The 27224-nt window shown below is 47.5% G+C and overlaps 1 protein-coding gene across 28 annotated transcripts in view; it reads left to right on the forward strand.

The window, feature by feature from the left end:
- Positions 1–27224, forward strand: part of MACF1 (microtubule actin crosslinking factor 1) — a 247192-nt gene that overhangs the window by 144511 nt on the left and 75457 nt on the right. For 17 of the 28 annotated variants that reach the window (XM_030539247.1, XM_030539263.1, XM_030539259.1 and 14 more), the window contains 20 exons: positions 462–677; positions 797–946; positions 2145–2378; positions 3881–4030; positions 4133–4366; positions 5019–5246; positions 6111–6632; positions 7257–7433; positions 7654–7777; positions 8549–8757; positions 9274–9591; positions 10317–10483; positions 13798–13954; positions 15052–15169; positions 17458–17520; positions 18288–18529; positions 19831–19960; positions 20777–20976; positions 22251–22746; positions 23393–24864. In XM_030539247.1, the coding sequence (XP_030395107.1) occupies positions 462–677; positions 797–946; positions 2145–2378; positions 3881–4030; positions 4133–4366; positions 5019–5246; positions 6111–6632; positions 7257–7433; positions 7654–7777; positions 8549–8757; positions 9274–9591; positions 10317–10483; positions 13798–13954; positions 15052–15169; positions 17458–17520; positions 18288–18529; positions 19831–19960; positions 20777–20976; positions 22251–22746; positions 23393–24864 (5607 nt within the window). The remainder of the gene's footprint in view (positions 1–461; positions 678–796; positions 947–2144; positions 2379–3880; positions 4031–4132; positions 4367–5018; positions 5247–6110; positions 6633–7256; positions 7434–7653; positions 7778–8548; positions 8758–9273; positions 9592–10316; positions 10484–13797; positions 13955–15051; positions 15170–17457; positions 17521–18287; positions 18530–19830; positions 19961–20776; positions 20977–22250; positions 22747–23392; positions 24865–27224) is intronic. The other 11 variants (XM_030539254.1, XM_030539255.1, XM_030539257.1 and 8 more) reach the window with 4 other exon arrangements.

Below are 27224 nucleotides of genomic sequence, written 5' to 3' on the forward strand. Positions count from 1 at the left end.
ATTTAATTCACAGTTGGGTTTGCTGTCTGGAATGAATTGTTGTAACCTGGCCAGAGGAGAAGAGTCGGTAGAATTGGTGGATGGTAATGAATCATTATAGCAGATACGCATATTGTTTGAATCCAGTTTCTTCCAGCCTTTGTGTTACTGTGGCTATGTCTCCACCACAAAGAAAAAACTCACGGCATGGAGTCCCAAAGCCTGGGTCAGTTGACTCAGGCAGTGTAGACATTCGGGCTAGGACTGGAGCCGGGCTCTGAGACCCTCGCTCCAGCCTGAGCCCAAATGTCTACACTGCTATTTTTAGTCCCCGCAGCATGAGTCAGTTGACCCAGGGTCTGAGACTCAGTGTGGTTTGAGTCATCGACTTTTTTTTCCCAGTGTAGGCGTACCCTGTGAATGCTGGCAGTGAGAGTATGAAATTACTGTGTCTTGGACTTAATGACACTGTCTTGCCTCAGGTCCTGGATGTGGAACTGAAGAATCTGTCCTCTCCAGTGAATCAGGAGCTGGAGTCTGTCAAGTGGATTGTGGCCAACCAGCCCCAAGAAGTCCCTGAACAATTGCTGAAAGCCTTGGAGAAAGATGCCAAGAACCTCCAGAAGTCTTTTCGCTCAGTGAGCGATGCCTTGGAGGCCTGGCTGCGAAACCTGAACAGTGCTGCAGAAACTGAAAAGGTACAACTCACAAACAGACTTTTGTCCTCCCTATGCTGCTTCAGCCCTATACTGAGGGATCTCTGCATTCATTCCTTCGTTAGTTTCCTCGTTTTAATTAGTGTACTTTTCGTTTTAAGGCTAAAGTCTTAACGCGGCATAAAAGGCTTGAGGGTGAACTGGAAGAGCTGCAGAATTGGGTCTGCGATACCACATTATCTCTGGACAGCAGTGATTACCACAATGCAACTGACGGGAACAGCTTGAATCTCTGCCTCCAACACTATAAGGTAGCCATAGCAACAGCCCTAATCCTGACAGATAAATTGTGGCCTCCTCCAGGGAAGGGAGGAGGTACTTTTAATCCAGCCTTTCTCGATTCTTTGTGGCTTTCCCTTTGTCAATTATTGTGCAAGGAGAAGCCAATATTCTAGCTGGTTTTTTAGTCCTTGTGCTCTTGGGAGCATGAGTATTAATGCCACGCCGGGGTGAAAAGAGCCAAGGTTTATTTTCCCCCCTGTTTTGTCTCAGCAACAAGTAAAATGTCTTATTGCTGCTCAGCCCTTCAGAGACCATAGGGAAATAAATACAAAAATAAGTAGCGGTCTCCTCCAGAGCGTGACCTGGAGCCGTTACAGAGCGCCACAGTCTCTTGGGGGTGGGGCTTGGACTGGGCAGTGGAGGCTGTCCTCGTGACTCACACAGCTCTGCTTTTGAGACCCCAGCAATGTGGGGCTGGGGAAAGGGGTTGGAAGAAGAGGTAGCTCCAGGTGAGGTTTTTGCTGCTCCAACATGATCTGCAGAATGAGGAAGCTGGAGAGGCGTGATTGGCATGTAGACTGAACAGTCGCTTCTGAATCTGGGTACATCTCCAGCCCTGGACCGCACACACTGAGAGAAACTGGGTCTGTGACTAGGCTGCCAATGACAGGATGTTGGGTTTTTTTCAAAGCCGTTGGGAGATCTGATATAAAGAGAAATGAAGAGACATGGGAAAACAGTGCTTTCCACACACTGTGTTACTCCTGTGCTGTTGAACGTGCTTCTGTTAGGGCTTCTCTGCACAAACACTTACCTGGTGGCAAGCTGGGATGTACATCTCCCTCGCACTAGTGTCTGTGTGGACCCTCCTGCCGTGTGCTAAAAATTGCCTGTGTGCTTTGATCTAAGCTGCTTTGGAACAGGAGTAGGTTAAAGCACACTACAGAACATCTAGTGCTTGGCAGGAGGCTTCACGTGGACACTGTGTGCAGCAGGGTAGTTTTACGCCCCAGTATGCTGCGAATGAAGTGTTCATATAGACAAGCTCTTAGTGTCTACTTGGGTGCCTGAAATATCTTGTTCTCTTGATGGAGATCTGGTTGGAATCTCTGCTTCTGAGCTGTAGGATTCACTTCACCCATGGGTCTTGTCCAAAGCCAGCAGCATAGGAAAGTGCACACAAACAAGAGTCGTTTCACTGATGAGCTTTTTCTCTCTTCTGTTCAGGAGTTGAAACTGACCCTTGCTCACACCAAATCTGAGCTCGATGCAACTGCTTTCGACATTCAGTTCTTTATCTCTGAGCACGCCCAGGACTTGACTCCCCAACAGAGCAGGCAGCTGCTGAGACTGCTCAACGAACTGCAGAAGTCTTTCCGGGACCTTTCTGAGCGTGTGGCAGCTGAGGTGGAGGTCCTGCAGGTCTGTCTCCGGCAAGTGGAGCAGACTCACGAGGTGAAGGTCATGAGGCCTGTTGTGTTTTGTTAACTGAGATGTTTTCAACCTTAAGAACATGCAGTGAAACACTTGCTGTTCTGGGTTCCGGTATTGGGTGCGTGCCTTTGTAATGATTCGTGGCACAGCAGGAGTTTCTTCAAAAGACTCCATTGCTCCTTTCTATTCCCCTGCCCATCCCATCTTTCAAGGGATGAGTTTCTGCCTTCCCTCTGGAGGGCTCTAGTCAATCCCTTTGGCTTTCAGCTCTGGAAACCTGCCTGAGTCTAGCTGCGATCACACATGCGTGGATTTAGTGGACTCAACCTAGCTCCTATAAGGTCCACATCAGAAAATAACTGCACAAACTGGCAGTGTTCAACCCAAATGTTAACCAGCGTTGCTGGTTTCTCAGTTTCCTTGTACAGTTAATGGTCTGTAGACACGAGAACTGCCCTTTTGAATAATATGTAAATGTCGTGGCACACAGCAGCCACCCACACAAGCTCCTGGTTCTCTGCTGTATTCCTGCAGCCCACATAACCGCATGGACCTTTTCACTCCAGACACTATTAATACTGAAATGTTTTTATTAACAGTTGCTCTCAATAACACTCTGCCTTTGCCGTCTCTTTGTGTGTATTAACCAGTTTGCTTTGCTTTTTCAGATTCAGTGTGCACCCATCCTAACCCAGGAAGATCTCGCTTTGCAGCTGAAGAGCTCTTAAGAGCGCTTTTTTGAATTGCTTCTGTTGTTTATCTTAAAGAGTGAAAGAAATGACCACAGCATTTTGCACAAGTTTGTATGTTTAGTTGCTACAGCATCAGAAGAAACTTTTTTTTCCCCCTGCTGGCAAAGAGAAGTGTTTTGTGAGGACTGTCAGGGTCACACATCATGCTCAATTGCTCAAACAGGCGCTTCTGTATTGTGCACTAGTGGCAAAACTTAGGAATTGGATCAGTTACAGAAACGCTTTGTCTCCCCTAGGCTCTCACACCAGCCCCAGTGTCAAAAATAAACCTGACTTGGGTCAGTCAATGCTCCAAAGCTGCAGCGCTGCATGATGCCATCTTGTTACGCATGGCCAGCCTTTCTAGAGATGGCATTATGCGGCTTGCTGGTATATTTTAAATTTCTGGAGGTTGAGAGAAAGGAAAAAGCCAGAGCAAGTTTTGGTTAATTGTACCAAGGAGGGCTGTGTTTTGATTGTTGCCCCCTATGGAATTGTTAAGCACTTGTGGCATGGTCTCCCATCTGTGAGGAGAGAAGAGAAGACAGCTTGAATTATAGAAAAATGTGTATTTAAAGAGATTCCCTTCCTTCAAATACTATTGGGCTTTGATACACATTCATGCAGCCTATCTGACTGACTGAGAGCAGAGGGTGTCAAAAGGTGTTTTCTGTGCTGCCTCCTATCCTGTCAGGTGCTCAGACTGTAACTCTTCTGCGTTGTTTTTCAGAGACATGGTGGCATTGGATGAATGGTGTGCATTAAACTGCCTCCTCTCTTCTCTTCCCCTCAACACAGACTCTCCAGGAGCAGCAAGCAATGCGCAGTCAGAAGCTGGAGGAGCTCTGCACCTGGCTGGGCCAGGTGGAGAACACGCTGACAGATCAGCAGAGGGCAACCAATGAAGGGGACCTACCTATGCTGCAGCAGAGGCAAAGTGACGTTAAGGTCAGTGCTAGGATAGTTGTGGGGGGCAAGAAGGGGGCAAAAAAGGTGCCAGCTGCCCAGATAGCACAGAAAAGTTGTACGATTCTTCCATAATGCTCGTAGGACCTGCAGAGGAACATTCAGAACCGGGCCGCCTCTTTCATGGGTGTCTTGAAAGCAACCGAAGAGTTCTTAGAGGAGAACAGGGCCAAGATGAACCCTGGGGAGCTAGCAGCCCTGCAGGAGAAACTCCGCCTCGCAAAGGAGCAGTTCCAGTCTCTGCAGGAGAGGACTGAAGTGGTCCAGAAAGAACTGGAGAATGCAGTGACTGCTGCAGTGCAACAGGAGACGGAAAAGGTAACACATGAAGAACGAACGGAGGGGGGACTTTTAATGGGGGGAAGCATTGCCTAGTGAGTATGCCACTGAACTGGGAGTTGGGAAACCTGGGTTCTGTTCCTGGCTCTGCAACTGTTTTTGCTTGGTGACCTTGGGTAAGTCGTGTCACCACTCTGTGCCTCGGTTTCCCCGTCTGTAAAATGATGGTAGTGACTCCCCCGTAAAGCACTTTGAGAGCTATGGATTAGAAGTGCTGGGTATTTATAGTACTAATACAATAATCATAGTAATGTAAAGCAGCACAGGGCAGAGGAAAAGAGCCTTGCTCTCATGTCAGGAATTGGTAATAAGCTTCCAGGGCAGCCTTTTGAAGTAAGTTGGTGCCTCTGAAAATCCAATAGTGTCTCAACTTCCCCAGATAAGCCACAGGGGTGTCCCTCAAGGAACCACCCATGTGCACACACACTACTTGTGCACTCACTCACATGCTCTGTTTCAGAAGCCCAGTTTGGGGCATGTGTTGGCTGAGTAAGACTATGGACTATGTGTTGTGCTGGGCTGAGAATCACAAAATCAGTCAGATGCCAGGATTCTCCCTTGCCCGATACAGCAGCTTATACAAATACAAAAAGAGCAGCCCTCCTCATCCGACATATTTGTTGTTTTTCAGGTGAAAGCTGCCAAAGAACTGGAGGAGAACAGGAGTAAGATTGAGTCGCTTCTGAATTGGGTGACATCATTAGAACAGACAGGGGGGCTCTCTGAGCACAGAGCTCGCCCAACGGAACAAGCTGTGGGAGCGCTCGAGGGGAAAAGTGCCCAGGACATTCTCGATGGTCACTTAGCGGAAGTGGACAGAGTGGAAGAGAACCTCGATCAGCAGTATGAGAGGCTGAAGGTTAGAATGCCGGCATGTCTGGCCGATATTGCATAGATCTTAGTGCTACCAATCATGACGACCCTGCCATCCGGAAGTGGTGCTGAATGCATGGATGTGTTCACCTTGCCACGCAGTTGTGTTCCAGTGTAACCGGGCATCATTGCTCAGGTGCTTTAGAAGGGGAGACCCTAGAACTTATGGGATCCTCCTGGCGCAGCAAACGGGAGGACGTGGAGATGTAAAAGTGGAGAGAGGCGTGTTTTTTGTCTGCCTCAGCTGTGAATTTATTAGTGGTGTGATCCGTAATACAGAGCACTTTACATTCAGGGGTGCAAGATGTTGTTGGCAGGCTAACACACAGGGGAGGGGTTCGTTGTTCGCCAGCACAGTGAAGAGGGATCTGTCAGTAGTTCTGGTGCGAAGGGCTTGTCTGCATGGGGAAGTTAGTGCACAGTGAGCTAGGAGTAGATGTAAAGTGCACTCCTGACTCCACACCCACTCCCCATGTGAACAATTCCTGCGCACTATGAATGCCCCCAGGCAGTTTAGCTTAGCACACTTCCAAAGTACATTAAGCTCTTGTGTGCAAAGACAAGGTGGGCAAGTAATCTCTTTTATTGGACCGACATCTGTCGGGGAGAGAGACAAGCTTGAGTCCAGTGAAAGGTATTACCTCACCCACCTTTTCTCTCCAGTATCCTGGGACTGACACAGCTACAGCATACAACAAAGTGCCCAGAGGCATTCTCTGTGTCCGCACTGGGAATTAGTGTGGAGTCGCTAGTTCATACCTGCTACTGAGGGCTTTTCCCCCAGGTAGATAAGTCCTTAGAGACATTAGATTGGTCACAAGGCAGCATGTTTGTTGTGTGTGTGTTTCAGGCACGCCATCAGGAGCTGCTCTCCCAACAGCAAGATGTCATTCTAGCTACACAGACAGCACAGGCCTTCCTGGACAAACAGGGCCACAACCTCACACCGGAGGAGAGGCAGAGGCTTCAGGGGAGGCTGGCAGAGCTGAAGGAGCAATACGCAGCTAACCTGTCACAGTCGGAGAAGCAGCTGAAGCAAGTGCAGGTGCTGCGGGATGAGCTGCAGAAATTTCTGCGGGATCACGGGGAGTTTGAGGCCTGGCTAGAGCAGGCAGAGCAGGAGCTGGAGCGGATGCACAAAGGGGACAGCGACCCTGAATCGCTGAGACCAATGCTTCTCCGGCAGGGAAGCTTCTCGGAAGATGTGATCTCCCACAAGGGGGATTTGCGGTTTGTTACCATGTCAGGACAGAAGGTGCTGGACGCAGAGAGAGCGGCCAAGGAAGAAGGGCCTGAGCCGTTAGCCACGGGAAACTTAGTCAAGAGCAAACTGGATGATGCAACAAAAAGATACACTGCTCTCCACTCAAAGGTACAGGAAACACTTTCCAGCTCCGTAGGATAAAGCTTTTAGGGCATTTCCTCTGTGAGGCACTATAGAGATGGTGAGAGCTGGTACTGCAGGTAACTGGGAATTTACCTGTCAGATATGCCCTATTACCTTCTCTCTGACCATTCTCCATCTTCCTACATCAGGAACACTTACACTGTTCGAACACCTTAAAGATGTGAGCTCAGAGGAGGGCAGGGACTGTGTTATATGGATCTTCCACCCATATGCTAAAATTGAATTCTCCCTTGGGGCTTGGCTCGATGGCAAGTTGGTGTGTGGCAGGCCAGGTGTGAATCTGCAGCACACTAGCATGCGGTTTGCTAACTTGCTGTAATGCGCTGAAAGTTCCCTAGTGGACTTTGACGTATTCCCCTTCGAAACTGGAATCTTTACTGCACGATAGTAGCATCCACCTAGCGAGTTCGTGTATGGCAGGCAAGCGCTGTGTACGTTCACACCTGTACTCGCCACGCGCTAACCTGTGGTGTAGACAGACCCTCGGTGAATTCTCCCCCATTTTCTTCAAATAAAGGGGGCAAGGAAGAGCAGGCCATGGACCATGATAGTTCATATCCTTGTCTTGGATTTTATTTCCCTGTGTAGTGTGCCACGCTTGGTTCCCATCTGAATGCCTTGCTGGATTGCTACCAACAATTCCAGGTAGTGGCAGAAACTCTCAGGTTGTGGCTGCAGGAGAGTGAAGCAGCTGTAGCAAAAGTCCTCTCTGAGACAGTTTCCTCAGACCCAGCGGTTCTGCAGAGACAGCTCACTAATGCCAAGGTAAGGGACCTTCAAACTGTCTTTCTCCAGGCTGAGAGTACATCCCTCATGGGCCAGACATCTCACCCTAAAAATCCTGATTTTGATCTCCTGTCATAGGGGTTACATGGGACCTGTTTAAATTAAGGATGGAACCTGCTAGACCAGTTCACCAGTATGTCGCAGTCTCTTTGGTGTATATTATTGCTGACATTAGTTGTCTGGTCTTGTTTTGGAGCAGCATCTACAGGGAGATCTTGCTGAGCATCAGGTGCCTGTGGAGAAGCTGCAGAAAGCAGCACGTTCCCTGCTGGAGATAGAAGGAGAGCCAGCCCCCAATCGCAGTCGCATTCAGGAAACCACAGGTACTGGGCAAAGCAGCTGTGTCCATTAGCATGTGCGAGAGTGAAGACAGACCACAGTTAAAAAGGGACGCAAGTCCCCTAGTCAGACGAGTTCAGGAGAACACGGGATCAAAGCAGAGGAGCTACTGCAGTAATAGCAACTTGTCTACAATCCCTACGTGCGCACGCACATGCCAATACGGCAGTTAACCATCTTCCCAGACACCTTCTGAGTCTGCTTGTCTCCTTTGGAGGCTCCTTACTTCTGCTTATGTTGAGAAAACAAGGGAGAAGGGACGTCTTGAGCAACAGGCAGCTTCTGCCTGAAGTAGTGAAAAGAGACCTGTTGTGTTTAATGTCAAGAAAATACAGTAGACCCAACTAAAATGGTCTTATCATAGTCTTCCTGGGTGACCATGGTTCTGTGTTTTCATATATGTTTCTGGTTAGCCTGTACCCCACGTCTCTTAACTCTAGAGTGGGAGCAGATTACCCCACTCCTGCTACTGCAGGGTTCTTACACATTCCCGCGTAGCATCTGGTGTGGGCCACTGTCGCCAACAGGACGCTGGAATAGATGGAGCTTGGGTCAGTTCCTGTGCTGCTGCTTTCTCTTTTTTGTTTCCCTAGTGAAGTTTTTCCTGTTCTCTCTAAAGAGTTCAGTAATCTAACCTTCGCAGCTCCAGCCCCTCTGGGTGATTTGGCTAGTTATTTGTGAGGGGGATAATCCCAGAGGTGACAGTCACTCACCCGCTATTGGTCATTTATTCTATCCTGTGCTGAATTCCCCAGATTCCATCGTGAGCCGTTTTCAGAGCCTTTCTGGTCAGATGGCCGAGCGCTCGGATCTGCTGCAGAAGTCCGTCGCCCAGTCCCAGAGCGTTCAAGAAGGACTGGAGAATCTTCTGCAGTCGATGGCTGAGATTGAGAAGAGGCTGGAAAGAGAGCAGCTGGCTTCCCTCTCGTCTCTTTCGATCCAGGAGTCACTCGCCACGAACACTGTGAGACGTTCGCTTAACCGCCTTTCCTAAAAAGTCTGCATTTGGTAGATCGTTCCTCTGTGTCTCGCCAACCTCTGAACTGTGCAGACGTCCTAAAACGTTCTGTGCTTTAATTGCATTGAATGCTCAATTCAGTAAGCCTGTTTGAAAAGGGAGCGTTAAATCCATCCTTTACCTGAATTCGCTGAACTAGGAAATAGAGCCACTGAAACGGCTTACCTTCTTCCTCCGCTGATGAGCAGCGTTGAGAGACGTTAACGTAGCCTGGAGAGGAAATCCCTGTCCAGAAGCAGTGGACGAGGATAGACTGACAGTTAAGCATGAGCAGAGGCAGGGAAAAGCCAAAGTCAGACACAGTGGGGAAGGAAGGCACAGGGAGGGACTGGGAGTGAAAATAATCCACGTGAATGTTTCTGGTTATCTAGAAATGTCATCTGCTTTAAGAGTTCTAGTTCCAAAGGGCACCCCAGCCAACTCATGCCACTTTGCTTTTCTCGGGGTATGTTCTAACAACAGAAGTTGAAGCAGGACATTGCCAGGCAGAAGAGCAGCCTAGAAGCCACCCGAGAAATGGTGACTCGGTTCATGGAAACGGCCGACAGTGCCACAGCCTCAGCCCTGCAGGGCAAGTTGGCCGAGGTGACGGAGCATTTCAACAAGCTGTGCCGGCAGCAGCAGGGGAAGGAGAACGTGCTGAAGGGCCTCCTCCCGAAGGTGGAGCAGTATGAGCACCTCTCCGAGAAGCTGCAGCAGTTCATGGAGAGCAGAGCTCGCATGCTGGCTTCTGGAAACCCACCGGATCGTGACATCGCTCACTTCTCCCAGCAGATCCAGGTGAGAAGCAGGGTTTTTGTGCCTAAAAAAGGAAGGCGGCCCAGACTATGAGGCTTTTGTGAGGAGCCCTTTGCAGGCAGAGCGGAGGGATTTGTGCAGAGTAAATAACCCCCTGCCTTCATCCTAGGCCATTGGGACCTGCACTTACAGTAGCTGTTTGCTCAGCCGTTGGAGAAAGGGAAGGAGATGGGGGCTTTGCAGCTCATTGCTCTTTCACTGCCCTGTGTGAACAGTCTAGTGGCAGTGCTAGACTAGAAAGACAATTCTGTCAGTCCAGCTGGCTGGCGGCAGAGAACTAAAGCAGTGAACTCAGACCAGTTTGATGAGACCCAGTGCAAATATAGCAAGACCTCACTGGCTGAAAATCCCATCCGTTAATACTGCAAAACGCCTGGGTGTCAGTGAGTGAAATCGCTACCCTAGGACAGTAGTTTAGGGAGCAGGGCTGGGTCCATTGCATTGGATGGGACAAAATCATAGTGGTTTTATGGAGACACCAGGGTTCCTGTTAGCTGGGAACAGTATCTGCCCTAGATTCTCCCTGTAGCCCTTCTGCCAATTCTGACGTGTGGGAGTTTCAGAAGTTGGTCTGATTCAGAGATAATTCATCTTATTTCCCTGTAGAGGGCACTACGTGCCTAGTCAGTATCAAGGGCTGTGTCTATTCATTTCTCCTGTTTGAACAAACACAGGAGCTTCATCCCCACTCTTGTTTGTCCTGGCAGGAGCTGAATTTAGAAATGAGGCAGCACCAAGAGGACCTGGATACTTTAGAGGGTCTGACCACAGAGCTGAGCTCCTCTGGTTTCCCAGTAGGCTCCTCTCAGCACCAAGAGAAGGTTCACAGCCTAAAACAGGATTTTGTGCAGCTGCAGAAGGCAGCAAAGGAGAGGTAAGACCTGAGATCACCTGTTCCAGTCCTTCAGGGGCTGGATTGTGGAGACAGCTCTTAAAAATTGGAGGATGTGCTTCTCACCGATGATGGAAGTTACTTAGCAATTGGGAGAGAGCCTACTAAGGTTCGTTTTTGCTTTGGGGACCATTCGTTAACTTCTACCTCTGCTGTCCTCCTACACCACACAACTTAATGCCATCATCTCTCACTGACATTTTCAAAAAGCACGGCCGGAGGCGTTGTGAAAATTTGTATGCTGCAAGAGCCTCTGCCTCGTGCTTTCTCAGCATTCAGGGACTGCCACGAATCAAACCCACTCCTGCTGCCCCCGAGGAGTAGATCACTGTATTGTGGCAAAGGCTCATTGGCCAGCGAAGGAGCGACAGATAATAGCTGCAGAAGGAGCCTCTTCGTTTTTCCTAGCGCGTGCGCGCATGTGTGTGTGTGTGTGAGAGTGAGTGAGAGACAGACAGACACAGACAGACAATGCAGGGTCTGTCTAGAGAGACCAGGCAGCATTTATAACAGGGTTAAGTTAAAGAGGGTTTGTAAGACCTCTTTCACGATGGAGAGCAGCAAGATGGGTGAAATAAACTGCTACATGATGTTATAAGCCTCACTTCCGTTCGGATGGTGCCTGACAGAATAGCAGAACGCCCAGGAACCTCAGCTGTCTTCTAAAGTTTGAGGCCGTCTCCTGTCTTCAGGTTCCACCGTGATTTCAGAACTGCCGTGGGGCAGTGAAGAAGGCAATGGATTTCATGGGTTACGCAGCGCTGCACACACGGAGCCACTGCAAGTCCGTGCTGTTGTAACCGGCTCCCACAGAAATCCCACCACATGTTGCTCCTGGTGACGTGGTGAGGCAGGGGTAAGGTCTGCCTTCACTGCAGCTGTGGGGCATCTGATTACATTTGTGTAAACATACCTGAGCAAGCTTGAATGTCACTAGCTCAAGAACGGGAGCAGTGAAGCCACTGCCCGAGTAATTACCCAGGGTTCCAAGTGGGCCTGTACGGCCCATACTGCCGTGACTTCACTGCTCTAGTACCCGCGCTGGTTAGCGCTTGCTCAGGTCTGTCTGTACGAGCTGCCGTCGCACCCCGTGATTGCCATGTAGACATACCCTAGGCCTGCTGAGCTTCCCTGCTTTCCCTGAATGCGAGCTGTTCTCGGAGGAAGGGGCAAGAAGTGATTGTTACAAGGTCAAGAGCAATATGAATGAGCTCCACTTCCCTGACAGCTCTACTTCCCCATGCCAGGAAGTCATGGGGCGGGCCACAGATTAATAGTGTCTCTCTCCTCAGCCTCCTCTCCCAGTCATGACCATGTGGCATATTTGACCACAGGGATTATCTGCCTTCCATTCGTTAGCATGCAGTATGCCAATGGTGATGGCACAACAGTGGAAGAGAAGTATTAAAGGAGCATGTGGCGGTTCTCGGGGTACCCAGGAATGAGGGTCACCTTCTTACCCCCTGGCTGTAGTGAGAGATAGACTTGGCTGCTGGCTGTTGGCTCCCTGTCTTTGCCTTGCAGCTGACCAAGAGCTGCTCCTCGAGTCCCTTTGAACTATTCCCCTGCGACTCCCAGCCCTGACATCGGCTACTCGCAGTAATCCCAGAGCCTCTGCGCCCGAAGGAGCCGGGTACTGCCTTGTGCAGGAGGTCAGACTAGATGATCATAATGATCCCTTCTGACCTTAAAGTCTATGAGTTTGCTAGTTTTACCGTAAACCACCGCTCCGCTCCTGTATAACACAGAGCACCTGTGAGGGCTGTCATTAAGAAAGAAGTCGGTTTAGTTAAGAAAGAATAGAGATTCAACCAGGAACAAGGGAGTGTGGTGAAAACAAATGGCTACGATGCAAGCAAAATCATAAAACCTGAACTAGGGCCTGTGCTTATTAATAGTTTCTTTTCCTACCTAATAATAATAGTCCCCCCCTCAAAATGTCAGTCTGTTGCAGAGCTGACTGGCTTCACAAAAACCAGGATCCAAACTGTCATGAAAACACCGCTGCTCCACCAAATGTCTCCTGAGTGAATGGATGCAGAGGCCTCTCCCCACTCAGTGTTATACTGAAAGTCTGTTGTCTCTGTTCGTAGACAGGGTGATACCTTGCCTGTTCTTGTTCTACCTCCAAGTGCTTTCAGTTGTTTGCACTTGTATTCTTTGGTGTTCCATTGACTGATCTGTGACAGGGCAGAGCGAGACAATTGAACCTTGCATGACATCACCAGCTAACCAAGGAGAGAGAGCAACTCCCTCCTGCATGAATAAACTGCCACCAAGTAGCTAATCCCTGGTGACTCCCCTTAACTTTAAGACCCTAAGGGCATAAACGTCAGTATAGCTACCTTTTTCCCTCAGTGTACGCACATCACACCATGATTATGAATGTTGATAAATTGCAAGCTTTCAATAGAGACCTTACATGTTACCCAGTCTGCATAGATACCCTATGAACAATGTATTTGATGTAGTGAGTTTGTCAGGTCTGAGATGAGAGTTGTTTGCAGAGACCTGGGCACCCATTGCCAACGTGCCTTTGTGTCACAAAGCATTTGATTATTTGTAGCTGTTTCTTAGTATCTCTGTCCCTGAGTGTTGCTCCTTATTCTCTTATGGAGCGGTGGCTGGTAGAAGTAGACAGGCAAACTCTTCCTCCTTTTTTCCAGCTGTTTTTACAAACATCCAGACTTTTCTTTCCAGCGATGAGCCTGAACCTTTGTCCATGTAGCTGATAGCAAGGAAGTGAATCCAACCACCCTGTGACTTGCCAGCTCGCTGCAGGCCACTAACCAGTGCGCTGTGCGGACAGTGGTTTCGGAACTGCTAACCTGGACTTTACCAAGAATATCAGAAGGGGAGCCGTGTTAGTCTGGATCTGTAAAAGCGGCAAAGAATCCTGTGGCACCTTATAGACTAACAAACATATTGGAGCATGAGCTTTCGTGGGTGCATCCAACAAAGTGAGTATTTACCCACGAAAGCACATGCTCCAATATGTTTGTCAGTCTATAAGGTGCCACAGAACTCTTTGCCGCTTTTACCAAGAATGTGAGTCAGGGTCTCTAGAGGACAAGATGACACTGAACTTGTGCACCAAGGTCATTGACTAAGCACGCTTTACCAGCAAGCAGGGATGCAGCGTAGCTATCGCTGTGTTTTTGGCTACTAGTGAGCACTGTTGCTAAGCAACAACAACAAAAAACAAGATCACAGAGACCCTGGTGTCCTCAATTCAGGGTTTGGTAATTGCAAAGCGAAGCACGAGCTGCTAACTCTCTCCACCTTTTCACTCGTAGAGAAAAGGATGCATCATCTTGCCAGGAACAATTGGACGAGTTCCGAAAGTTGGTCGGAACTATAAAGAAGTGGCTGAAAGAAAGCGAAGGGAATGTGCCATCTGCGGAGACCTCCCTGGGCACCCAGGAACTGGAGAAGCGCGTGCAGCAAATCAAGGTGGGCGGGGAAAACTGAAACGCTCTGAGGAGTTGGTGTAGAAACCAAAGCAGCATGTAATGATTTGCAGGACATAGTATACTGGGAGCTGTTTTATGCTTGTATTAATCCAGCTACGCCTGGGCTTCCATGTGCTTACATGCAGGGCTGCGGTGCTGTATGTCCGTGCAATGGTGTCTCATAAGTGAGCCTTTACTTGCTTTGAAAATGGCACCGCTGAAGGTCTGAAGCCCCTGTCTGCGTGGGACTGTCGAGAGACAGTGCTAGCAATCATACACATCACTGTTAGCTATGGGCTCTCAAACTTTCAATGCATAGTGAAATCTGTGCAGAGTCTTGTATTCATTTTTAAAAGCAATCTGAATGCACCTCTGCTTTTCAGAGGAATTTGGGAGGGGGAACCCCCATGTGCTAGTCTATTTCAATTGCAGTGAAATTCCTTCTGCTGGACATCAGGGGTTACGTCCGGTCACTTTAGCGCTCTCATTCTTCTCTGGGGTAAATGACATCTTAAATCAAGATGTGTCAAGGGTTGTGATTTAGAGAGAGTGCAACGTCCTGTTCACTCACCTGTAGCTGTCTTATCTCAGACAGAAATATAGCAGCTCTCCCAGCTACTGATTTATACAAGATCCACGTGGCAAGTATAGCGTGCTGGATACCCTAGAAGGCTGGGGGTATAGCTAGGAAGGAGGGTCCTCAGAATCTTAGTTTGAAGAGAGACCCACTAGTTCGGCAATGTTAATTTCCTGCTTGATGCTCTGTAAGTGGTTCATTATAAAGAAACCTCCCTCTTTGACACAGTATAGAGATACTCTCTTAATCTGCTGTTTAACCATCATTCAGTTTATTATTTGGGAGTCAGTGAGCCACCCTGTGAGTTAGACAGCTGAGCATGCTAAAGCTGTATCCTACATGGGTATTAGAGGAGGACTCATGGTGCCTAGACAACAGACACACAAACGTACACCCGGCGTTCTCAGCGGCAGAATGTGTTTGAGCATAAGCAGCGGTGACTCTTTGTTTCAGTCATAGGCCCTCTGGTGTGGGAAATATATAATGTAGGATGCTGGTATCTGATCCTGGTTTTTTAATAGGTTCTCCTGGAGGAATGGACAGGAAAGGGGGCCCAGGTGGAGGAAATCAATCACAAAGGGACTGCATTAGAGAATTTGATTGTAGAAATCACAGCCCCTGATGCTCAGTCAAAGACAGGTGAGTTACAGCCGTGCCACCCAGAGGACACCTGGAATGTCCTTGGAGAAGGAGGAGTAGTGGAGCCCCTGTCACTTTCTGCACTCCGTTTGCTTTTGTTGTTCTTTAGGTACTTTTATTTAAACCATCATCAAATAGAAAATGGCTTTAAACTTGTTACAAAACAAAAGTCAAGGAGCCAGCAATAGTCTGTGTAGCTTAGCCTTGCTCCAAGGCATTTAGGGGCTGAGGGCTCAGCCTCTGGAGAGATTATCTGTCTGTCTGTCTCTCTTATATGGAAATGAACATAAATACCAAACGGCTCTTTTCCAACTTGCGAGACTGACTCCTGTCGAGGATGTGCTTTTAGCACTTCAGCGAACAGCCACCCATGTGCGATCGCAGCCCCTAAACTAAGCAGGGTCAGCCTGGTTAGCGTTTGGATGGGAAACCTCCAAGGAACGCCTAGGAGAAGGCTGCAGGCTGTAGTCCTGATGCTTCAGTAGGTGGCACTGTAAGGCTACATCTACCCTCCGAGCTAGGGGTGTGGTTCCCCTGCTCCTACAGGAGCTCTCATTCAGCTGCTTTGAGTATCAGTAGCAGGGCGGCTGCAGTAACACAGGGAGCGAGAGTGGAGGCCCGGCTCAGCCGTGCTGAGTACATACCCACTGTTTCAGGCGGGTTTATGCTCTGCGTGGCTCAGCCATTTGTCCGCTGCCACTAGCCTGCTGCTGCAGCTACACTGCTATTTATACTCGCGCTAGTTTGATAAGCCCCTCGCTCAGAGTGTAGACTAGCCCAAGAATTGGTACTGAATCAGTTCATCACCATGGTGCTAGGACAATGCTGGAGGATGCTCGCTTTCACATACGATGCTCATTGGATGTGTCGACTGCTTTTCTGTCCATTTAAGATCCCAGGGCAAGAGTTAGGGGACTTAACTCCAACTTCCGGCCTAAATTCTAAATTGGGAATTACCTAACACCTTGATGGGCGTTTCATCTGGAGAAATTAACCTTTGCTTCCTATCCCCAAACATGTTGTATAGTGTTGCTGACCCAGAATAGCGACACTGCTACCTGGATATAACGCTGTCCTTGGGAGCCAAAAAATCTTACCACATTATAGGTGAAACCGTGTTATATTGAACTTGCTTTGATCTATCAGCGTGCGCAGCCCCACCCCCTCGGAGCACTGCTTTACTGCGTTATATCCAAATTTGTGTTATATCGAGTGGCGTTATATCGAGGTAGCGGTGTACTGTGTTCCTCCTAAGAGGTAGCTGCATGTAAGTAATAGGAGAGCAGTGAAAGATTTTGAGAGGTTTTCATGTTGCAATCTCCTAATAAATGGACATTATAATGATTATGATGCTGACTGTTTTGGGTTGCTTAGAAAATGAGAAACCTGATCTATAACGTCTCCAGGGAATCTGGGGTTGAACGTGGATGGACTTGGGATCATTCCAAAATGAATTCCAAGAGAAGAATTTTCTGAGGAATAATGTTCAGGGCCCAGTTGCATAGAAAAGATGTTTATTTTTTTAGGTCTGTTTCTTTAAAAGCTTCATTCCATAAGAAAAGAAGAATATAAGGAAGTTAATATCTTCAATAAAGGTCTTTTGGCTCTTGCAATATCAATCTCTATTCTAAATATGATTCTCATGGATATTAGTTCTCCTATGGGAATGCTGGTGCCTCCACCGAATGCAAAAATATATATAGTAGTCACAGGCCTGGTGTGTGAGGTGGGGAGCTGATATCTACTTTGCGCCCATAAGCGGAGTTACTGTTGTGGGCTCTGGGGAACTTAACAGCTACTGCTAAACTTCTAAGCTACTTCTAAACTGTCCCCGTAGGAGTGGCTGGAAGAAATTGAAAAGGGGGGTGTTGGCTGCAGGGACTCACAGCTATTCTGTTTTCAGCTATTCGGAATTAGAAGAGAGTGAGGTAAAATAAACAGATGAAAAGCAAAACTGATTGGGAGTCCCAGCTGGGCACTGAGATGGGAGGAGTGGGGAATTCTTGGTGCTGATCCCTTAGCATTAAGAGGGTCTGCGGATTTATTGGGATGAAAAGAATAAGCCACTTCAAAATGACATGTATTTGCTTAGTCGCTGACGTGGTTCGTCTTGTGGAGAGCTCTGTTGTCTTGTGCTGTGTTCATTTGCTCGTGCTCAGGATTTGTCGTCGACAGTGGACAGCCGGAAACGGTTGGGTCCGTGCTGAGTGCGTACGTTCGTTGGTAATGTGTCTGTATTCCTAACATGTTTGTCTTGTCCTTTGTTTGTCTCTCTGTCCCTTGCTCAGGTTCTGTGCTTCCCGCTCTAGGAGTGTCAGTAGGCAGTGTAAATGGATACCACACCTGCAAAGGTGAGATCACCAACTCCGTGTTGCAATACAAAGTGGTGTCCGTGTGTTCATTTATGTTTCCATCAGTGCATGATAACAGCAGTCTGTACGGATGTTCCTCCAGGAGATAAAAATTGCAATGTGACACTATCAGAATCCTATAGAAAGCCCTATTTCTCTGCAGCGCTGTGTAGTAATGGGGCCATGGGGTGGGCAGCAGATTGTGATGTAGGACAGAAATGGCAGGAGGAGAATCCAGCTTCCAGAAGTTACAATAGCTTGACCCCGATCAGCTGGTATTAGAGAGCTGATAAGTGAGAGATTGCTTTAAGAAATGCAATGAAGGTTATTAGTTCTGAGGATTCTGACACCATCTTAACCTGGAATTTTAAGTGTGACTTAAATCACTCGTTAGCTGCTGTGAGTTCATTGGTTCAACGAGATAACCGATATAAAAAGTTGAACTCACACTGTGAGTGGCTGGATTAAATATGATACTGTTAACATGGGGGTACAACACGCAGGAGGCTGATTTAATGGGAAGTGATATGCTTTGTTGGGCAAACTGTCAAACTTCATAGGTGATGCAACAGAGCAAGTCTCTGGTAGGACAGGTGGTGATAACCTGACACCTTAGGGTCTTCGGTAGATGGAAGGACAGTGATCGTAGCCTCTGGTACCCTGACACTCGCAGCCTGCGTGAGGGTTGCCCAGAATTCTTAGTGCCAGCAGCCTACATAGGGGGGGTGTTGCCGTCCTTCCGCTCAGGTTTGTTTCTTTGTCATTAGATTTGACTGAAATCCAGTGTGACATGTCTGATGTGAACCAGCAGTACGAGGGACTTGGGATGGCCTTGCGGGAACGCCAGGAGCAGTTGTCAGCCATGCTGGAGAAAATGCTAGAAGTCCAAGAAGAGGCAAGTTCAGTGTTGAAGTGGCTGGAGTCAAAGGAACGGACCTTGTCAGCACTCGAAGCTTCTTCCTCTCCTACAAAAACGGAGACCATGAGAGCTCAGGCTGAGCATAACAAGGTAACTTGTCTCTCTGAGCAGGAATAAGGACCGAGTTTATCATAGTGACTAGGTCATTCTCTGAGACGTGCTTTACAGCACTAGGTTGGGAGGAACCAACAATAGCCTCTTTCTAAAGAGAGTATTTCATTCTGGGAGTGCAAGTGGTTAAATGTAGTATGAGCAAGCACAGTGTAGGGAAGACTGAAGGGGGGACATACGTCTTCGGATATGTCAAAGTTTTGTTATGGAGAGAACTGTGCTCAGTTGTTCTCCATGTCCACCGAGGGTAGGACGAGAAGGAAGCGACCAAGGCCAGGTCCGCGCTTGGTTAGGACAGCATAGCTAAGTCACTCAGGGCTGTGAAAAATCCACACCCCTGAGTGGCATAAAACCGACCTACGTCCCCATATAGACAGCACTAGGCCAAGGGAAGCATTCTTCCATCAACCTACTGCCGCTCAGGGAGGTGGATTACCTATGCTGATGGGAGAATCCATTCTGTCAGTGTGGGTAGTGTCCACACTGACGTGCTACCGTGGCGCAGCTCTGCCACTGTAACATTTTAAGTGTAGACATACCTTTTAGTTTGCAGCAAGGAAGATTTAGGTTGGGTATTAGGAAGAACATTGTAACTATAAGGATAGCTAAGCCCTGGGACAGGTGACCTGGGGAGGTTCTTGAATCCCAGGCATTGGAGGTTTTGAAGACCAGGTGAGATAAACGCCTGTCAGGGACGGTCTAGTATTCTTAATCTTGCCTCAGCGTGGGGAGAATGGACTAGATGACCTCTTGAGGTCGCTTCCCCACCTACTTTCTGTGATTCTATGAATCTGTGGTGAGCTTCACCCTTTTAGATATTTTAGACCTATCCTGTATAGGCAGTAGTCTCAGAGGAAAAAGCTGATAATGTTTAGCACCAATTCTTAGGTCATTCCAAATTCATTGGGAAAACAACGCACAGTTTAATGTTACACTGAGAAAGGTGAACTTTTCATTTCTTCTTTTCGTAAGGCCCAAGGGAGCTCTAGGTATTAGTAACTAGATGAAATGATTCCATGAAAGTCCAAACACAAAGCCTTGTGCAACTCCAAGTGTAGCTACTTTCTTCCTTCAAACGGTGGCTCATTTCAGTATCGCTCTTGTGCTTGAATTACATAGAATCATAGATTATTAGAGTTGAAAGGGACCTCAAGAGATCATCTAGTCCAACCCACTGCTCAAAGCAGGACCAGTCCCCAAAGGCCCCCTCAAGGATTGAACTCACAACCCTACATCTTCTGTTGTATGTCTCAGCATGTCCAAAATTTTCTTCTTCCTAGGCATTCCTGGCTGAGTTGGAACAGAATTCAGGGAAGATCCAGAAAGTAAAGGAAGCACTTTCCGGCTTGCTGGAGAAGTGTCCTGACTCTCCAGAAGCAGCAAACTGGAAGAAGATGCTGGATGATCTCAGTAAGTTCCCTAGGGACTTAGCGTGATTTTTAAATGTCTCTAAACATCCCTTGAGGATGATTTCAGTTTCCAGGACAATTCCAAAAGTCAGAGTAAAGCAGAGTTACATGTAATTGAATTCAGGAAATAGAGACCATGCCTTCAAGCTGTCTGGCATGCTAGGATGTTTTCAGGATGAGCATTGTTTCAGTTAATGAAGTCTGCATGATGGTTCTACGTTTCAGAGACTTTGCTTTCTTCAGTTACCTTAAAAAAATACCCTGCAGTAAAATCGGTTGCTTTTTTTGAGTAAAAGCTTTGTTGGTCAAAGTAAAATTCTCATGATTACTTAGAATACTTTAGTTACTTACATGATTAAACAAGCTTGTGTATTTAAAAAAAGAAAATTTCAAAACTTGCTAGAAATAAAGTGCGTGTACAGGGTTTCTCCATCCAAAGCTCTCAAAGTACTTGACAAAAATTGATACGTTATGTCATTTTTGTTTGAAAGATGGAATCCGAAGCAGAGAGAAGTTAAATGACTTGCCCAAGGGTCAGGCAAGTCCGTGACAATTGCAACTAGATGTAGATTGCTTGATTCCACATTTCCTGTCCTAACCACCCACAGTACCATAATAGTTAAAAATGGAAAATATATTACTAGACTGATCGTGTATCAAACATTACACTGGTCTCTCGCATTAGAGTCCTCAATTAAAGCTGGGGAGATTTCCACTGATAAATTAGTAATAAGGAAACGAAAAAACAACGGCTGAATCAAGTGGCAAGTTTCCTAATAGCAGTAAAATTACTGGTTATTTCATTTCCTGTCTTCAGACTCCAGGTGGGCAAGAGCCAATCAGGTGACAGCAGAGCGCCAGCAGAAGCTGGAGAAATCAGCGAACCAACTGGCAAGCTTCCAGGCAGCTGAAGCCCAGCTGCGCCCATGGCTGATGGAGAAGGAGCTAATGATGAGCGTGCTGGGACCCCTTTCCATTGACCCCAACATGCTGAATGCGCAAAAGCAGCAGGTCCAGGTGAGAGAGGGGCTGCATCTGTGCCTCCTTTGTAGATTAAAGAACGAGGAGGCGTGGGCAGTTCCAGTTTGTGCAAAACTCCTCTTGTGATGGTGTATAGTTTCTACAATGAGCCTGTGTGTGTCTGTGTGTACACTCTCCTGCTACCGAACACGCTCCCTTAGAGCTTGTCTGTGCAAACCAGCTGGGTTGTAAATCTACCCTGTGCTAGCATGCCAGGTGCTAAGCGTCTGTGCGGACCTTGCTGACAGGCACTAATGATCCCTGAGTGTGCTTTGATCTAGTCCTGTTTCAAAGCTGGGGAGATCAAAGCACGCTTGTCCACATCGGTGGAGTCCACAGAGATGCTTAGTGCGAGGCAGGCGAGTTTGGGGTAGTTTTACTCCCCAGCCTACTGAAGTCTAAATGTTCATGTAGACAAGCCCTTGTCTGAAACTTATTTCGTTTGTACACCTCTACCCCGATATAATGCTGCCCGATATAACACAAATTCAGATATAAGGTGGTAAAGCAGCACTCCGGGGTGTGCGGGGCTGCGGATCAAAGCAAGTTCGATATAACGTGGTTTCACCTATAACGCGGTAAGATTTTTTGGCTCCCGAGGACAGCGTTATATCGGGGTAGAGGTGTAGCAGAAATGCCCTGCACGCACCACGTTGTACAATAGCATTGGTCTAACCTATCTTCTCACAGAGATGTCAGAACATGTTGGGTGTGGCTAGTACTCCACCTAACTGAAACTGGTGTAATTTTTTATCTCTACTCTGTGCACAGGGTTGCAGTATCGACTCCTTTGTAAAAAAAAAAAAAAAAAAAAAAAAAAAATCAATTCCACTCTCTACAAAGACCTATGTTAATACTATATAGGTCCTGTTAATGCTGGCTGAGAGCCTTCCGATCTACCTACTCTCTCTGTGGCTAACTCTAGTTACAGATCAGATTGCTGATATGTCTGTAACCAGCAAAACCACAAAATAAAATATCTCGGTTAATATAATTATATCTCTTTGTGTTGAACACCAATAGGACAAATAAGGGAGAGAAGCGAAATACTTTATGGATGTAATCACAGATGCTTCCAAATTTTGTTAAGCTGAAATGTTATGATGAACAGATCTTTGCAGTCTACTTGTAATCCTGTCCCAGGGATTTCCTGGTTTGTTTCCAGTAATTCTGTGGATAGTTTAAAGCTACTGGAGCTGGGTTTTGCTTTGACGATGTGTATTCGGTGCTGTCACTTTTATACAAACACTTCTGTGTTATTTCTGTTCCAGTTTATGCTGAAAGAATTTGAAACTCGCAGGCAGCAGCACGAACAGCTGAACCAGGCAGCTCAGGGGATACTAACCAGCCCTGGAGATGATTCTCCATCATCGAACCTGGTGCGGGATGAGCTCCAAGGTGTGAATCAGAAATGGACTGAATTAACGGAAAGACTCAACTCCCGCTCCAGCCAAATCGACCAAGCCACTGTCAAGAGCACCCAATACCAAGAGCTGCTGCAGGACTTGTCTGAGAAGGTTAGGGCAGTTGGGCAGAGACTCAGCAGCCAATCTGCCGTCAGCACCCAGCCAGATGCCGTGAAGCAGCAGCTGGAGGAAACCAGCGAGATCCGGTCTGACCTGGGGCAGTTGGAAGAGGAGATCATGGAGGCTCAGATGCTGTGTGATGAGCTGTCTGTTCTGATTGGGGAGCAGTACCTCAAGGATGAGCTGAGAAAGCGCCTGGAGACGGTGGCTCTCCCTCTCAAAGGCTTGGAAGACCTCGCAGGTGAGATGCCATGAAGCACCTGGACGTGGAGTTCAGCTTCTCTGCCTCCTGTTTAACAAAGGGTTATGTGGTCCCTGTGTTTTTAAGAATAGCGAGGAAGGGATCTTCCATGTTTTTTAAATTTGAAAACCGTTCTGGAAAGGGCCTAGTTAGAAGTGTTTTGAGCAGTGCAAAGCATGTGGTATGGTTTTGATTCCCACACGATGCCACCAAGGGCTGGAGGTTGAGCAGAGGGGTGACCTGTTAATTACAAGGGTAGGGCTCATTTTGCCCTTCAGCTCCCTATGCACTCCGATTTTAAGAGTGGTGTTGATGGGATCTGAAAAGAATCTGGCCCCAGTCTCCTGTCTGAGAAGAGCGAAGAGGAGAGTTGGGCATCTGAGTGGCATCTTCGCTCCCCAACTGGGTTGCATATAGAGGCCTCATAGCCAAAAAACCCCACCTCTCCATTTGTTACTGTCTTCTAACTCTGTTCTGAGGTTATTCATGACCTGACGAGCAAAAGGCTGCGATGTGCCAGGGGAGGAATTCGTTCCTGTTAATCAGAATGTATCTTGCGCATTCAAGATTTTTTTTAAAAAACAATTTCACCTCGTTTATTAGATTCCAACTTAATTGTTACATTCTAATCTTATTTCCATTTCAGCCGACCGGATGAATCGACTGCAGACTGCGCTCGCCAGCTCCCAGCAGTTCCAGCACATGTTTGACGAGCTTAGGACCTGGCTGGATGACAAACTGTGCCAGCAGGCCCAGAGTCGGCCTATTTCTGCTAAACTGGAGAGGCTGCAGTGTCAAATCCAGGAGCAAGAAGAGTTCCAGAAGAGTCTCAACCAGCATAGTGGCTCCTATGAGATGATTGTGGCTGAGGGAGAGTCTCTGCTTCTTTCGGTTCAGCCTGGGGAGGAGAAGACTGCCCTGCAAAGCCAGCTGGTCGGCCTCAAAACACATTGGGATGAGCTCAGCAAGCAGGTCACAGATAGAAACTCAAGACTCAAGGACTGTTTGCAGAAGGCCCAGAAATACCAGCGGCACGTGGAAGACCTCCTTCCTTGGGTAGAGGACTGCAGGGCGAAGATGTCAGAGTTGGACGTAACTCTGGACCCTGTGCAGTTGGAGGCAGCCCTTCTGAGGTCAAAGGCTATGCTCAGTGATGTGGAGAAGCGCCGCTCCCTTCTGGAGATGCTGAACAGTGCTGCTGACATCTTGACAGATGCTTGTCAAACTGATGAGGATGAGGTTCGGGATGAGAAAGCTGGCATCAATCAGAAGATGGATGCCATTACAGAAGAGCTGCAAGCCAAGACTGGGTGCATTGAAGAAATGTCACAAAGGCTAAAGGAGTTCCAGGAAAACTTTAAGAACATTGAGAAGAAGCTGGAAGGGGCAAAGCATCAGCTGGAAATCTACGATGCTCTAGGACCTCAAGCCTGCAGCAGTAAGAACTTGGAGAAGTTGAGGGCTCAGCAGGAAGTGCTCCAGGCCCTGGAGCCGCAAGTAGATTATCTGAAGAACTTCACACAAGGTCTGGTGGAAGATGCTCCAGATGGGTCTGACTGCTCCCAGCTCTTACGGCAAGCTGAGGATTCCCAGCAGGACTTTAAAATAGTGAAACAAAAAGTAAACGAATGCTGTACGCTGATGGAGACCAAGCTTGAAGGAATCGGCCAGTTTAATAACCACGTCCGGGAGATGTTCTCTCAACTGGCAGATCTAGACGATGAACTTGATAGTATGGGTGCCATCGGGAGAGACATTGACGGCCTCCAGTCTCAAGCCGAGGATGTTCGTACATTCCTGGGCAGACTTCAGGGGCTAAAGTCAGACATTGAAGCCTCTGAAGAAGAATGCAGGCACATGCTGGAGGATGAAGGAAGCCCTGACTTGTTAGGACTGAAACGTGAACTAGAGACTCTAAATAAACAGTGCAGCAAGCTGACGGAAAGGGGCAAAAATCGCCAAGAGCAAGTAGAAATGACACTCTCTCGAGTCGAAGACTTTTACAGCAAACTGAAGGAGCTGAATCACATGGCCAGTGCAGCGGAGGAGAATGAGGCACTGCAATGGATTGTAGGGACAGAGGTGGAAACCATCAACCAGCAGTTGGCAGATTTCAAGGTGAGCGCTCCTGATGCGGGATTGTTTAAGTGGCATTTGCTTGTTAAGGGTTCATCTGCAGTTTGACCTGATCTCTTGTGCTATTCTAAGCAGTGCGTTCCTTGCAGAATTCATATAACTTTATTGCTGAAATGCTGTCAGGGTGCTTGGTGCTGTTGGATACAGAGATGGTCTCTGCCATTTAAGAGTTGAGTACCTGGAAGGAAGAGCTGATAACTGTCATGGTCAGGTTTGAAAAGTTCCTCATCTCCCCTACCCCTGACTCCCCATACTACACACAATATTAGACTATCAGAACTTCTCTTGGCTTTTTCGGTACAGTACTTTTTAGGGAAGAGAGGTGTTTTGGCTCCTTGACCTTATCTGAATCATGATTTTCAGTATCTCCTGAGATGTCCAGTGTAGATCCATCAGTGTATCTGCTAAGTGGGCCTCTCTGCACAACCTCAGAACCACAACTGTCTTTCAGGAACCTTGGACTCTGATGGATCGCTCCAGTTTTTGGGTCTTGGATAAAATTATAGATAGTATTAAACTGTTACAGCTGGGGGTGGGGGCATGTCATTTCCTTTGTTTTATCAGTTTTTTGCTACAGGATTTTTACATTGCCAGTGGAGAAACGCTGGAGACCATCAACATGTGTGTGCAAAACTTTTAACTGAGCCCAAAAAGAGAAGGTTTTCAAGGTGTTTAAATTGTATGTAGTGTTATGGTGTCAGGGCATGCTGTTACACTACGTTAATTACATTAGTACTGCATAGAGATGATGATGCTGTGAAACCTCCATTGCTGATGCGCTCCACTGCTGGCAATTGGTCTGATTTTCTTTTTGCTGCTCAGTGACTAGCAATAAGAGGGTGAACCATTTACTTTTCATCACATAGCTAATTGATCCCATTCAGACAGTTAATGCCTCTGTTACACCATCACAGTATCATGGTCCTCTCAGTCCCCTGGGCCTCATCAGTATAACCTGAGGTGTGAACTTAAACCAATCTAGTTATGCTGGAATAACGCTTGTGTGGACACTTTTACTCCAGGGTAAGAGTGGCTTTTTGGTTTAGTTTATGTCACTTGGGAAAGGGTTTAAGCTAATCCTAAAGAAGCCACTTGTATCCTGGAATAAGAATGTCCATAAGGAAGGTTAGACCCGGTAAAATTGTACCTGTGTAACTGGTAACACTTTCCTATAGTGAAGACATTACTTCTGGCTGAATCACTTTGATTAGAAAGGTTTCAGAGGGGTAGCCGTGTTAGTCTGTATCAGCAAAAACAACGAGGAGTCTTGTGGCACCTTAGAGACTAACAAATTTTCATGGGCTATAACCCACTTCATCAGATGCATGGAGTCAAACTGAGCTCAAATGGAATGTCCTGACTGGTGTGGATAGCCTGGAACTGTGGTGGTAAGAGGATATTTAGTTATCAGTGGTCCGCATCTCAATGACTTTGAAGATAACCCTTCAAGACATCTGTGGCTGCTACAGAACAAAGTCAAAGGTACTGCATCAGAAGGAAATGAGCATCCTTATCAGGCGTCCTTGATTATTCTCAGAGTCCCTGGGACTCTGTTGGGCTGGAATATCTGCTTGCAGAAACTTTCTTTTAAAATGAAACTTGCAGGAATTATTTTAGCTTCTATGTAAAAATTAGAAGAAAGCTGGTGGGTGGAGGGAATGAAGGCTGGTGGAGAAACGATAGTTACATAGAGGAAACTCTTCCTATAAACCGTTCATCTAAAGCAGTGGTTCTCAATCAGGAGTCCAGGGACCCTGGGGGGCCACGAGCAGGTTTCAGGTGGCCACCAAGCATGGCCACTGTTAGACTCACTGGGGCCCAGGGCAGAAAGCTGAAGCCCCACCTGATGGGACTAAAACCCCGGGACTGCAGCTAAAGCCTGAGTAATGTAGCTCCACAAGGAACCCTGTGGCGTGGGGCCCTGGGCAAGTGCCCTGCTTGCTACCCCCTAACGCTTTTACCGCCTGGCTTTTATATGCAGAAAACCAGTTGTTGTGGCACAGGTGGGTTGTGGCGTTTTTATAGCATGTTTGGAAGGGGGCTCAGAAAGAAAAAGGCTGAGAACCCCTGATCTAAAGAACCAATGGTATTGGCATCGACGGTGACTACTGCATGGCAGACATTTTCAAGCCTAATTTTATGATTTGTCTCTAAGGAAAAGAGATGTCCCACGTGTCAGCCTGGACACTGAATGATATCACAGCCATAAACAGTGACCATCTTGTTCTGGTGCATTAAACATGCACCAACTGGAGTGAGTAATGACACATCCTGGCTTATGCATCCGTAATGGGAATTGGGAAGAGAGGATCAGGTTGTCCAGAGCAAGCTTTTAGGAAAAT

Source organism: Gopherus evgoodei, chromosome 20 (genome assembly GCF_007399415.2).
Source record: "Gopherus evgoodei ecotype Sinaloan lineage chromosome 20, rGopEvg1_v1.p, whole genome shotgun sequence".
Classification (NCBI taxonomy): Eukaryota; Metazoa; Chordata; order Testudines; family Testudinidae; genus Gopherus; species Gopherus evgoodei.